At 45.6% G+C, this 13,488-nt stretch overlaps 1 protein-coding gene and 1 long non-coding RNA gene across 2 annotated transcripts in view; one reads left to right on the forward strand and one right to left on the reverse strand.

Annotated features, from left to right (window-relative positions):
- The window catches only part of TSPAN2 (tetraspanin 2), an 18,259-nt gene extending 6,415 nt beyond the window's left edge, over window positions 1–11,844 (forward strand). The window contains exons 3-8 of the mRNA XM_082069183.1: window positions 3,895–3,992; window positions 4,441–4,515; window positions 5,060–5,161; window positions 6,001–6,072; window positions 6,755–6,838; window positions 7,898–11,844. Of these exons, the coding sequence (XP_081925309.1) occupies window positions 3,895–3,992; window positions 4,441–4,515; window positions 5,060–5,161; window positions 6,001–6,072; window positions 6,755–6,838; window positions 7,898–7,963 (497 nt within the window). The 3' untranslated portion in view covers window positions 7,964–11,844. The remainder of the gene's footprint in view (window positions 1–3,894; window positions 3,993–4,440; window positions 4,516–5,059; window positions 5,162–6,000; window positions 6,073–6,754; window positions 6,839–7,897) is intronic.
- The window catches only part of LOC309448010, a 17,556-nt gene extending 4,721 nt beyond the window's left edge, over window positions 1–12,835 (reverse strand). The window contains exon 1 of the long non-coding RNA XR_014185708.1: window positions 12,551–12,835. This is a non-coding gene — a long non-coding RNA (uncharacterized lncRNA). The remainder of the gene's footprint in view (window positions 1–12,550) is intronic.
- Between the last annotated feature and the right edge of the window lie 653 nt (window positions 12,836–13,488).

Here is a 13,488-nt window from a genome sequence, read left to right on the forward strand (position 1 = left end):
GTTATAAGCACACAGGAACATGATTTCAGACTTACTGTCAGTTGCTCTTGACAAAAGTGCTTTGCTCAGCTGCAGTCAGAAGGGCATATAAATGTCAGGAGTTATTAAGAAAGGAAATGAGAATCCAACTGAGAAATGTTAATGTCATTGTGTAAATTGCCGGTGCACTCGGTGTCTTGAACGCCGTATGTGGTTCTCGTCAAAAAGGATGCAATAAAACTGGAAAAAGCACTAAGAATTTTGACAGGATTATTATCATAATATACACTATGGCCAACTCCCATGCTAGGAAGTTTTCCACACTATTCACATCATTAAACTGTAGAATCCATTCCCACAGGATCCTGTGAAGTTCAGCTGCAATAGTGCAGATCCACCACATACAGGTTCAGAGCCACTGGGGACCACTGAGAAGGTAACAACTCACATACTGCGGCTTATGTGAATTTGGGACATAATTATTTAGGGTTGTGAGATGCGTGTGAGCGAGATATGTAACAAGTGCTGGTATTTTGTGGCAGGGGGGAGGCAGTGGGCCAGGATGTTACTGTAATTGCAGTGAGGTTGCTTTTAAATTGAAATTCAGAATTCGTGCATCAGCAGCAGCCTACAAACAAGCTGGTATCTCTAATGCTTCTGTGGTTCCGGGAAGATTAACCACGAAATACCTGTTGGATTCACACAAGACGTGTAATTATGTCTGTGCATTATGCTCAAATTAAGGGTATGTTCCAGTTCCCCAGAAATTAATCTTTCTTCAGCGGACTCTGCCTCTCTTTTCCAGTTTTGTAAATATATTTTGTAGATAAATATACTAAAAATTTATTAACACAAAAGTGATAATCTCTAGTGATGAGCCCATTTCAGAAGCGGACTTTGCTACCATGTACAACGTCCCCAACGGCCCCTGTCTGGCCCGTTATTTCCAGCTCCTGTGTGTGTTTCTCATCTTTGCCAGCAGAGCGTTTGCAGGTTCCTCGGTGCTCCGAGGGCTCGGGATCCCGTCTGGCACCCAGACCGTAATGCACACATGGCTTCACCAAACTCTCCAGGTCGTGTCTGGGTTCTGGGGTTCCTGTCATCGCTGCTCCTGGATCCCTGTACCAAGAACAGAGCTGCTTGTTTTCTCAGTGGAGTGCGAACAGTTGGCAGCTTGTTCAGTGTTAGTTACTCAGCCCAAAAAAAGAAAAAGTGGAATTATTTAAAATGGAAAGTGACCATAGCAGCCAGGTAAACAAGAAACCCACGTGAAATAAAGCCAGAGAGAAACACAGTGTATGCTTGTCTGCTTCTGCTGCTTGCAGTAGGCTCGAGACAGTGGGTTGTATCTCAAAGCTGTCAGTAAGATTTTGGGGGAAAAAGAAAGAGAGGAAACAAAACCAAACCACCCACCAAAACAAAATTTTCCATTGCCCGAAACAAGCTCTCAGCTGTGACCTGACTTGCCGCTTCTTTTTGCCACGCTGAGTTTTGTGGTGAACTTTTCCGTGTCAGAGTTTCTAGCTACCAAACGTGTTCCATTTTGTGATTATCAGCTAAGTCTTTCTTGTTTCTCTGCTGTGCTGTATATGCCAAATCGGAGGCCATGCCAAGGCTTTGTATTTTACAGTGGAAGCGCTTATGAATAGCAGCTGATAAAGGCTTTGCTTTCCATCCTGCTTTTTTGAAAGGAACAGGCTTTATCTAAGCTTAGTTACTTCTGACATGTTAGACTATTGCATAGCAATGTATAACTTTAACACCACCCAATTTCTGGATTTGTCTGCTTTACTGACCATAGCTGGGCTGATTCACGGCTATCGTTGCATGATGTTTCTGTGATTCTAAGGGGTGCCACACATTGTTATCCTTTTGTTTTCCTTTCTAGAGAGTCCACTTTTCACTTTAGGTCTGTTCCTTTTAGGAATTTGAGGTGATCATTCCTACACTGCTGAGTATTCCTCCCTAGGACAAGCAATACTAGCTTCCTATATTATATACGTACACCATCTAAGGTGTTTCTGAATCTATTGCTTTGATATCCTTCCTGGAAATCCTGTTCCAGTGGAGCAAACCTGGATCTGGCTGCGAGGAAACCTGGCAGTGCAAGCTGAGAAGTAACCTGGTCCCTTTGAATGTTTTCCAAGTTTCTCATTCCCACGTGAAAGATTACACCTGTGTATATAGCAGAAAAGTTAAAACATCTTTAGTTGTGTGGATGTTTAAGTGTTGTCATTCTTTTCCAGCTAGGAATAGTTCTATCAGCAGCTACTAGTCCTAAACTGAGAAAGGGCAAAGCCTGGGATGAATTCTCCTGAACAGAACATGAAGGTGGTTTAAAACTCCTGGCTGGCTCAGCTGTGGGGCCAGACCCAAGCAAGCTCAGCTTTGTTTGGTGTGTGAGCTCTTCCTGTAACACGCCTTAAAAGGGAAGTTCTGCCCGAGGTAGCGGTTGAGCTGTGAGTCATGCCAGTGAAATGTTAAGTCTGTTTCTCCGACAAAAGCAAATCTGAATTCCAGAGAGTGGTCTCCCCCGGAGCCTCAGAGAGCTGCATCTTTGCTTCTGGAAGCAACAGAAAGAAATGGGAAGACTTATTTCTAGTCGTCTTAATGGGAAAGTCTCTCTGCTAAATTGCCTGATGAGTAATTACAGGAACTGGAGTAGAAAGTAACATCCAGAAAGGGTCCAGGAAACACCTTGGTAATTACAGTCTGTTTGTTACCATGGAGAGCTCAGAAAATGGCAGTTTTGGTGTCTGGCAGTTGAACAGCAGGTTCTACACCTCAGAGAAGTTGTTTTTTTTCCCAATTAATCTTCTTTCTCTCCTGAGCCATATATATCCCTCCCAAGGTAAAAAACACTGTGTTGTGAGTATGTGTGCAAGTCTTAGCTTGGTGAATGCTCAGTCCTATGAAGTCCCAAGATGCTGATATTAAAAATCCAGAAAATACAGAATATGAACTGCCAGCACAGTCAGCAGCAAATCCCACATGTCTGGCGTCACAGACCTTGCAAAGCCATATGAATTATAATCATTTTGTTATTTAGCAGAATGTGTTCCTCAGCAGCAGTCCTTGGCACGAGAAAAGTACCAGGGCCAGAAGGATGGAGGGGAGAAGGATCACGATAGCTGGGATAGATGTCTGGCCAATATACAGTGACAGGACAGTGATGGGCCTATAAATGTGCAGCAGGCAGGAGTCTGTCTTCTCCAAGCAGGTTGCATCTGAGTGGCAGCGTAGAGAGATGCGTTGCATTCATATAGTGATTGTTTTTGCATTTTCCTAGCAGTCATTGCAAACTGTCACTTGTAGGGCTTTCTAGTCCAGGTTACACAAGGCCTGCTGGCAGTAAATGCCAGCAGCTCTGCCCACCCTAAAGATTTGGGTCAGGTTTTACAACAATGTTTAAAGCAGTAACTGAGAATACTGAATGTTCTCACTCAAGTTTGCGCAGCCGAAGCGGGAGCAGGGCGGCTGTGCCCTCTAGTGTGCACGGTCCGTAGCTCCGCTGTCCCCAGCTGCCAGGTCCGTTAACATCCACCCCCACACAGCAGTACAGCACATTTCCAGCACCAGGCTTCACAGACATAAGCCTTCGAGCATTGTGGGATTTGGTTTTTGCTTTATGTTCCTCACTGGATTGTTGCCAGGTGGTTGGGGATGGTGTGGTGTATGCCCTGGGGACAGGACCCTTGGGAGGTGGGAGTCTTCTCATTTCTCTTCATGAGATTCCCCAAGAATTTGTAAGAATTCGTCTCCTTTTGTGGTGAGAGCAACTTTTCTGTGTAACAGGTATTTTTGTGAGAGCCAGAGATCATTGTTACTTACAAATGTGCAGTTTTAACAAAATAGGGAGCAGACTTTGGGAAGAGAAACCTTCTTAAATTCTTCTCTGATTCTGATTTCTCATAGGACTCTATGTATTGGTGGGAGCAGGGGCTATCATGACCACAGTTGGATTTTTTGGGTGCTGTGGAGCAGCGCGGGAGTCTCAGTGCTTACTTGGAGCAGTAAGTAAAAGGTTTCAAGGGCCTGGGCTGCACAGGAAACTCTTTTAAAAGCGTTTGTTTTGTGTCATTAGCAGAAAGATCTTTGCTGTCCAAGACCTGAAATGTCTTATGGCCCTTTACTGGCTAACCTAGTGTCTCTGGCCACCGTGCTATTGCAGACCTTCCATAGATGAAGAAGTTCAGTTGATTGTCTCACGTGATATATTCCTGGAATTACCTTCTGTCTCTTCTGAAGCCGCCAGCTGAGCCACATCTTTGCCATTTTCACCTTTTTTCTGTATTACAAGAAATCTGACTTTTTGATGCCCCTTTTATAGACTTAGCAGCTTGTTTTCAGTTACTGTGTGGGCTGTTGGGGCCTGGGCAAGGATGAGGGACTGACCAGCAGTCTATATAAAGTAGAATTGTGCAAGGTATATTAATATAAGATTCTCTTCCTCCTCTGCAGTTCTTTGCTTGCTTGTTGGTGATATTTGCAGCTGAGATCACTGCTGGAGTATTTGCCTTTATAGGCAAGAAAGTGGTAAGTAGCAAGTGACTTCTAATGTACTAAATAATGGGGCAGTTGTGGGTTCTGTGATGACAGACCTACAGTCTGGCTCGTGCACAGGAAAACTTTCCAGGAGACTTTTTCCAGGAAGACTCTGGCATTCTTATCTGGAGTCCAAGAGAGCTTGTGTTATCACAGGTCCAGAACAAGAGGCAGTTTTTGCCTCCCCTTCTGTTAAAGAAGATCTGTAGGTGTGGTTCAACCTCACATCCATGGGGAACATCCAGTAGAATTATACGGCAAGAGGGTATTGCCTGGGAAAAGGGCACATTCCAGCACGGAACTTCTCCAATTAACAGGGTTTAACCAAAACACAGGACATAGCATATGTCCATCCTGACCCTTGCAGGGTCCCTCTGAATGCCACCAGGCCACAAAATCTATCATTCCAATCACGGTACCTCAGTTTACTGGCCATAATTTCCTGCTCCGGAGGTTGATGACACCAGCTGGAAGTCTGCACTGGACTGGGGGTAAGACTTACTAGCCGCTTACTTGGAACGTTTGATTTCTGCAGGCAATACAGGAAGCCCAGAAAATCTACGAAGATATTTATGATGACTATATGAAAAACCCCGGGGGGAAGGTCAACAAGACCATCTATCACTACCACGTGGCTGTGAGTAGTCCCGCTGAGCTTTAACACCTTGCACCATTTCACTAACTGAACCGAGTAGGTAAAGAACCGAAAGTATACATGTGACTCCGTCCAGGCCACCCAAAAAGTTAGTGTCCGAATCAGAATTAGAACTCTTGACTTCTTGAATCCTGTTTGTGTCCATCCTGCCTCCCACAGAGATCAAGCCCAAGCTTTGTTGCTCCTTACAGCATTCCCACGTTCTTTAGAACAAACATTTCACAACCTCAGACCCTTTTGTCCTTCTCCCATAGCTGTTACTTCTGACCCAAACAGGAATCCCAAGCATTTTGTGGGAGATAGGCAAACAGGAAAAACAAACCCTCCGAAACACTCAGATTTATTACTGTGTCCAAACCCAGCACTATGTTTTGTCAGAAATAAAGATTCTAGCGTTGTTTGGTTTAGCTTTTGTGCATTGCCCATAATTCTGCAGGCGCTATTTGAACTTTCTGCTTTCTCCCTTTAACAACTCCTGTTTCCTTGTAAGCCAGGGATTTGCGTTTCCAAAATCCACTTGTTTGCTTCGTTATGAGATACTGTGATACAGATCCTCTCTGGACGTTGTTGTTAGTACAAATTTGTGTGTTTTCTGTGGCTTCAGACAACTGAAACTGATTTTTGAGAATTTTGTCCCACACAGTTGGAACTCTACCAGAGGTACCAGTTAGATAGGGAATAAACTTATGACTTGATCTGTATAGTTTCTTTTTTTCAGTTATTTATCAGCTCACTTTCAGCATGAAAGTAGTGACTCACTTTCAGTATGAAACACATCTATGGTTTCCCCTTCTTTGATTCTTCATCTCTCTCTCATTTAGCTCCAATGCTGTGGTAAAGACAGTATAGAACAAACGGCATTACCCTGTCCAGAGAATATCCAGCTGCCAAAGGCAAGTGTCCTCTGTTCTGATTACTCTAATCATGTTTTCATGCCGATTGTTTAGTAAAATGGGAGACATTCTATAAGTAAAAGAAAGGAAGAACATGAAATTCCATATGAAACAGAGCAGAGCGGAGGCAGAAATGAGCTGGAGGTCATATTAAACATGCTCAGCCCTCAGCTCTGAATCCTGCTTGTAGCATCCCACGGTGGCTGAGACAATATTACATCATCTGAAAAGAAAAGCAGGGAGGACGTAGCAGTCCTAAAAGAAAAGCCCCACGGAGGCGGAATTTTGGCAAGTGCCTGCCTTAGTCATGCGTGCAGACGAGAAGCTTTGTTGGTGTTAAGAAGGATCCTGTTATTTCTGTCTTTTGTGGGATCCGCTTCTGAATACGATGTCAATCATAGGGCCAAACTTCCTGATTTAGTATAGCCTGTCATATAAAGGGGTTTAAATATAGGGAAACACGTAAGAAAATGACTTGTATGTGTCAGCCTGTGCAGGCAGGAGGTACAGATGTCTCACTAGGAGAAGGAATATACCCAACAAAACACAAGGCATGGATGCAAGAATGACAGTGACAGCAATAATATGTCATGTTTGTCAGTTGTTTACTGAGCACAGTGGACAGAGTTGGTTGGAGTATATTCTTCTAGGAGTAAAAATCTTTCCATTTTGTTTTTAATAGAACTGCCTGGTTGAAATCCAGAATGTAATTGATGCTCATCTGCACTTAGTTGGAATTATTGGAATTGCAATTGCTGGCACCACAGTGAGTAAAGTCGCATTCTCACTCTCAAATCTGTATTTGAGTCCCTTACTCAGAGCTTTGTGGAAGGTTTTTTGTAGCAACTGGCACGATTCCTCAAAGGTGCAGCTGTTCTTACGCTTCCAGTGTGTGCTCTCACTGGGAACGGCCCACGTTGACACAACCAGACTTGCATGACTTTGTTTCACCAGTTCGTCTCATGTCCTTACACAGGGTCGCAAGTAGCTAACAGTAATCTTATTTTGTTGCAATAGCAGGAAACGGGAGTGCACATGAACCAAACTGAAAAGCAAAAGGCCGTAGCAGCATTTAATCTATTCCAAAACAACTGCAGACTGATGCTTTAGATTTCATAAGGAATAGGGAACATGCTTTGTATAGAACCGGCTTTCCAGGAAGATGCTGTAGTGTTGGTTCAGTGGGAGGGATGGTTTATGAACAGACTGTTGTGTTCCCAAGGCTGCTCCTTCTTGACAGAACTGTGACCAATAGATGTCACCCTGCGGCAGGAGCGGCCAGGCTGTTGCACAGGCTGTAACAGCATTTTCCAGCATGCGTGTGCTGTGACTTCTGCATGAGGAGCCAGAATATTGGTGACAAAATACACCTTCAGCTGCTCTAAAGTGAAGGAGGTTCATGGGCTTGTGTGGACACTTAAAAGCCGATCAAGGGTTTGTGTACGTAACAGAAACCATGGTGTGGGTAAATGGGATTAAATATTCCTGTGATTTGTATAAAATGTGATGGTGTACTCAAAAATACAGCAAAGCAATGCGGGTGGGACAGAGTTCCAATAACCTCAGTGCTCAACAAGGATGCACTAGAAATGCAAACATCCCTTCTACGGCTTCCCACACCAAATACAGCAGGTTATGAAATTATAACCTCTTTAGCCACAGAAACCTGTCTGTACATTTTCTGTGCTTGTTTCTAACAATAGGGATGTAGATGGAAGCAGCCACTTGCTACTCTGCCCTAAGAACCTTCAGATTGTTCTGATGTGGAAACTACTCTATAACTGTTTTGTAAGTGCCTCCCTAAATTGCATCCCTTCTCTTCTAGATCTTTGGCATGGTATTCAGCATGGTTCTGTGCTGTGCGATCCGTAACACCAGAGACATGATCTAAAACGTTCACTGCACAACTTGTCCCAGGAGTTCCAGACTAAGCTTTACAAGAAGTGCTCTTCTACACAATTTAATAATTGTAATGCATTTTAATGAGTGTTTTAACATACTGAGAGGAAAATATCCCATTAGGTGAGCAGGTGAATTGTATTAGTTACAGTAAAACCGAAGTGAACAAAAAAGGGTTTTAAAATGTCCTTTTTAATGAAAAAGCAAAGGTGTATCTAAGACTAATTTGATTTTTAATGTTTGTATATGTGCAATTAAGAGTTTACACATCTATAGGTATTGTGTAAGCACATGCATATCTCTCCTTACAAATATATTTGTACATGAGCAGGTACCTGTATATGCACTACCTTGTTTAGGTGAGTCCGTGCAAATGGAACACGCTGTGTGTGCATGTTCTCGAGTCTCGCTGTGCAGGAGTGCACACACACCCAGAGGGACGAGTGCTCGAGACCCTTCCATGTTGAACTCCTGTTTGCCAAGAATTACCAGAGGAACAAGTGCCATTTTTAAAAGTAAGGCCTGTGATCCATTCTGTAACTGTTCTTTCCAAAGCCCAAACAGAGTAGAATTAATAACACTGGACTTCATGAAAAAAAACCTTAATGCCTAAGGGCCTGCTCCAGCAAAATAATTCGTGTGAGTAGACCCATTGACTTCACTGTCATGCAGAGACTGGATTTTTTTTTTTTAGGACTGGACCCTTCATGCAAATGTAGAAAGCTCTGGGGAGGAAACATGTCCAAGGAGATCCAGGCTAAAGGAGGAGAGGGAAAGAGGTGGGAAGCTGGCAGGATAACACAGTCATTTGGGAGCAATTGCAGTGCCAAGTGTGCTGGAGACACACCAGAATAAACCAACCCGATGAATTAAAGGGGCCACTAAAATCTGTATTCAGAAGCCCCTTTACCCTGCAAGACTCTGTCCGGTGTATAAGCTGGTGCAGGAGTGGAGCCTGTATACAGAAAAGCAGGAGCTTTGTCAGATACTCTGTAGGTGCCAACTAAAGAGTGAAAATGGTCAGGGAAAGACACACAGCACTTTAATATCCTCTGTTTCTGCTTCTGTGACTATCACAGCTTCCACGGGGCTCTTACCTCAACCTCTCACCCTTTCTTGCAGGTGTAAGGCAGGAAAGAAAGATGGGACATTTTTACAGAGCCATAAAGTAAATTTTTTTACTGACACCTTTAGATTGCATGTCAGGTAGAAAAAATTATACTGTGTGCTTGAAATACCTCAGGGCTTGCGTTTACATAGTTTGTTTCTATATTTTTATTTTTCTATTTGTCATATTTATTCGTAAGAGAATGTTCCTTTTAAAACAGCCTAGAAGGGAGAAGGGTTGTCCCCAGAAGGGGAAGATAAATTACATCAAAGGCTCAGAATCTCTTAATTTTTGGCTTACTCGAGATAATTCACCATTTCAGAGAACAGCTTTTTGCTAATGATACCTACATAGTAGCTCTGTCTCTCTGATGATAACTGGTTTAGATTTCTGATGCAGTTGTTCAATACACGATGGGCAAAAGCTCAGCTGAACTACGTGTGTCATTTAAATGGTCTATGATGTCTAACAGGACTTGGCATTCGCAAGTCAGCGAGTCTTTATTCCACTGAAACATGACAGAAAGAAATTGGATTTCAGAAATTATGTGCATTTTAGTGAGTGTGTTTGTGTGGAATGTACACCCCTGATTAGCTATGGATGCCGTGTAAACGTAGGGCCTGGGACCAACTGTTACAGCCAAAGCAGTTTCCTGGATCCCAGGGACACTCAAGACTGTCCCTGCAACAGGTTCTGCTCTAAATAGGTAACGGGATAGGACACAGTAACACTGGCAGCAAGAAGAAGCCTGTGTATAGTGTCATTTTTCCCATTCAGAGCAGGACAACTTTGCAGGAACACCAGTAAAATTACCACCATAGGGAAGCCAGTGGTTCATATTCCAAGATTATTGCCCTACAGAGACAGAAATTTTTTGCAAGTAAAGCTATTTGCATCTATTACACTCCCCCTCCTAATGATAGTATTTTATTTAAACACAGCTACATATAATTGGTTTTAATTCCTCAAGTCTATAGCACCAGAATGTAATGAAAGGACCAGAGTTTACGTCTGTATTTGTTTACTGTCTCTTGAGTAAGTTGGCAGACGCCCACTCCTGCTTTTGAGATGCACTGAATAAAAGAGCAGCTTGCAGAAACTTGGGTTGCTTCCCCAGCTCCCCCAGAAGTACCAAAACATCCAAGTGCCTTATGAACCCAGGGAAGAATGGTAGAAGGAAACATTCTGTAAATTCAGACTTGAACAACCGAACTTTCTGCTGAAGTGTTTTGGGTTTGTGGGGTTCTTTCTTCCTCTGAACAGTGCATTTGTTTTTTTTTTCTGAGCAAATTACTGCTTATACTCCAGGGTTTACTGCTATTTAGTTCTAGGGGATACTTGCACTGCATATCAGGAACAGAATAATACCAGTTTCTGGTTTAGTTCTCTAAGTTATTGGTATAATTTAAGCTGGAAATCAGTGTTATGCACCTACTAGTGCCTTACTAGAATCCAAAGTCGCAGTCTCTTTTGTTGCATCTACTGCTGTGAGGTGCACAGTGTATTTGCAGGTTTCTCTGCATCTTAGTAACTGAAAGTCTTTTTTAGCTCATTACTGGACAGAAAACACAGCTGTTCTTCCCCTGTCAAAGCTGTAGGAATTCTTTCCTGTCGCTTTTAGATCCTAGCTCGTTAACACCTCCAACTTCCATTGACTAGCTGGAGCAGCCCTTTTGAAAGCTCCACTGTCCCAGGCCACGTTCTGGCTACCGAAACCGCATCAGTAGCGCCTGCAGTTTGTTGTGCTGCTGCTCTTTCATTCACCTCTCCAAAGTGCAAAATCTTTGATATTTGTCAGCAGTACAAGATCATTTCCAAGCAACTACAGTGTATGTCTTCAATAAGAAAACTTTTCGAAGGTAACTAAATCCAAACCAGTATCTAAAATTCCTCAAATGCAGTTAATGCTCCAGAGTTGCATGCCAGGGTTTAATTAACAAACTACAATGCTTGTATGCACCAGATACATAGTAACTGCCATTTAAGTCAGCAGAAGTACCTATTTATTCCTCTCCCTCGCACCCATTTCAGAGGAAAGAGGGAAAAGATCAAATCCCTCCAGCTGATAATTCTGAAAACACATCGCACACATTTTCTTCTGTCAGTTTGTTCTAAAGCATAAATATGCAAATTGTTGATGCTTTTATTGTATCTCTAAACACCGTTATTCACAATTCCCTTGTCTAATTTTTCTAAGTAACTGACTTCAGTGGGAGCTTCATTTGCTACAGGAGAACCTCAGCCAGTTTTGATGTCTTGCAGAGATAACACAGGAGCTGATGAAGCACAGCCCTGTAATATCCCTACAGTGAAGGTTCATATTTCACTTTTCTTCATACTGAAAGTGACCGTTTTATAGCAAAATGTATTTCATTTGTATTGAAAAAGAAATTGAGTCATCTTAAGCCTTCAAATGCTCTATTTTACAGCCTTTGGAGGCTACTGACTAAAAGCAACAGATGCTGTTCATAGAAAATGTACATAAATAAAGGTTTTCAATCTTCTTCCTCTCTATTGGTGCTCCAGCCACAAACACAAACCACTTCCCATGTCACTTATTTGCTTCTATAGCACAAATTCTGATTTTGGGCAGAACTGGCACATTGGTTTATGCTGCAAAGTCTCTCTTTGAGAGAAAAAAGAAAAAACAAACAACAAACCTTATTCTGTTGCTGAAATCAGCTTTCACTTCCCTAACGTGTTCTGAAGTGGCATTTTATCACCTTTTCTGTCTTGAATTTGAACCAACTTTCTAATAAAAATAACCTGAAATAAACAACTACTGGACAGAATGTGTCTCTGTGCCCTGTCAGACCAGCTCCCACAAACTGCCCAGGAGGTACCATGGCGAAGCTTCTCCTGCGAGCGCGGCAGCGGGCGGCCAGAGGGTGCGGAGCTCTGACCGCGACAGGGCAGGGCCCGGACCCCGGCACCTGCTGCACCCGGCCCGTGCCTCAGCGCTCACAGAACAACAGAATCCCAGAGTGTCAGGGGTTGGAAGGGACCTGGAAAGCTCATCCAGTGCAATCCCCCCATGGAGCAGGAACACCCAGATGAGGTTACACAGGAAGGTGTCCAGGCGGGTTGGAATGTCTGCACAGAAGGAGACTCCACAACCCCCTGGGCAGCCTGGGCCAGGCTCTGCCACCCTCACCGGGAACAAGTTTCTTCTCATATTTAAGTGGAACCTCCTGTGTTCCAGTTTGAACCCATTGCCCCTTGTCCTATCACTGGTTGTCACCAGAAGAGCCTGGCTCCACCCTCCTGACACTCACCCTTTCCATCTTGACCCCCAGGAATGAGTCCCCCCTCAGTCTCCTCCAGCTCGAGCCCCAGCTCCCTCAGCCTTTCCTCACACGGGAGATGCTCCACTCCCTTCAGCATCTTTGTTGCCCTGCGCTGGACTCTCTCCAGCAGTTCCCTGTCCTGCTGGAACTGAGGGGCCACAACTGGACACAATATTCCCCTCACCTGCTGCATCCCGGCCCTCGTCACGCGCCGTCTCCGGGCACCCGCTGAGGCGACGGCACCAACGCCGCGCGACGCCCCCGCCCGCCGTCTCCTCAGGCCGGGGCGCGAGCGCAGGCTGCGGGGCGGCTCTTCCCGGAGCTCGCCCGGTACTCTCGGCTGTGCGATCGCGCCGGCGCCGGGCCACGGGTGGGCTCCAGGTAACGGAACAGGACCCGGGCAGCGCGACAGGAGCCGAACCGGCGGCCGCCGCTTCACCGGCCCCGCTCTCCTCAGAGACCCGCGCGGCGCCCCGGCCCCGCCCACCAGGGAGGGGCAGCGGGCGAGGCTCGCTCCCCATTGGCTGCACGCGCAGCGGGCAGTGCGCCTGAGCGGAGCTTCGTCCGCGCTGCGGGTGCGGGAGGGCGGCGTAGCGGCCGGTCTGTGCGATCGCGGCGGCAAGGCCGAGGCGGCCGGCGCGCCCTGAGGTGTACCGGGGGCAGCGCTCCGGTTCGGCGGGGCCGGGTGAGAGGTGGTTCAGTGTGCATGGCGGGCCTGGGGTCCGTCCCGTCGCCTCAGGCCTCTTCTCCCGGCGCCGGGGCGCTCTGGGCGGGGCTGCGCGGCGGCGCCCCCTGGCGCGTGGGCGGGGCAGCGTTTTTCCCCCTCAGCCGGAGCGGCCGCGGTCCCGATTCCCCAGGCGCGTTAATTCGGTTGGGATTGTGATGCCCCAAATCGACCGCAAGGAACCGGCTCCGCGCCCCTGCTGCGGGTGGTCGCAGGGGGCCCGGCTGCGTGGCTGGAGCTGCTGCGGTCAGAGGGTGACCCGGTTTTCAAGCCTCTCCCAGGTAAGACGGGGCTAACCAATGTGACAGTGACATCAGTGATGAAGAGGAGGCCGATGACGTTTAAGGGATAAGTTTGCTTCCACGTGGATTCTGATTGACCAAGCCCCCTACGAGCCT

Source organism: Streptopelia decaocto (genome assembly GCF_964273445.1).
Source record: "Streptopelia decaocto genome assembly, chromosome: 19".
In the NCBI taxonomy this organism is placed as follows: Eukaryota; Metazoa; Chordata; class Aves; order Columbiformes; family Columbidae; genus Streptopelia; species Streptopelia decaocto.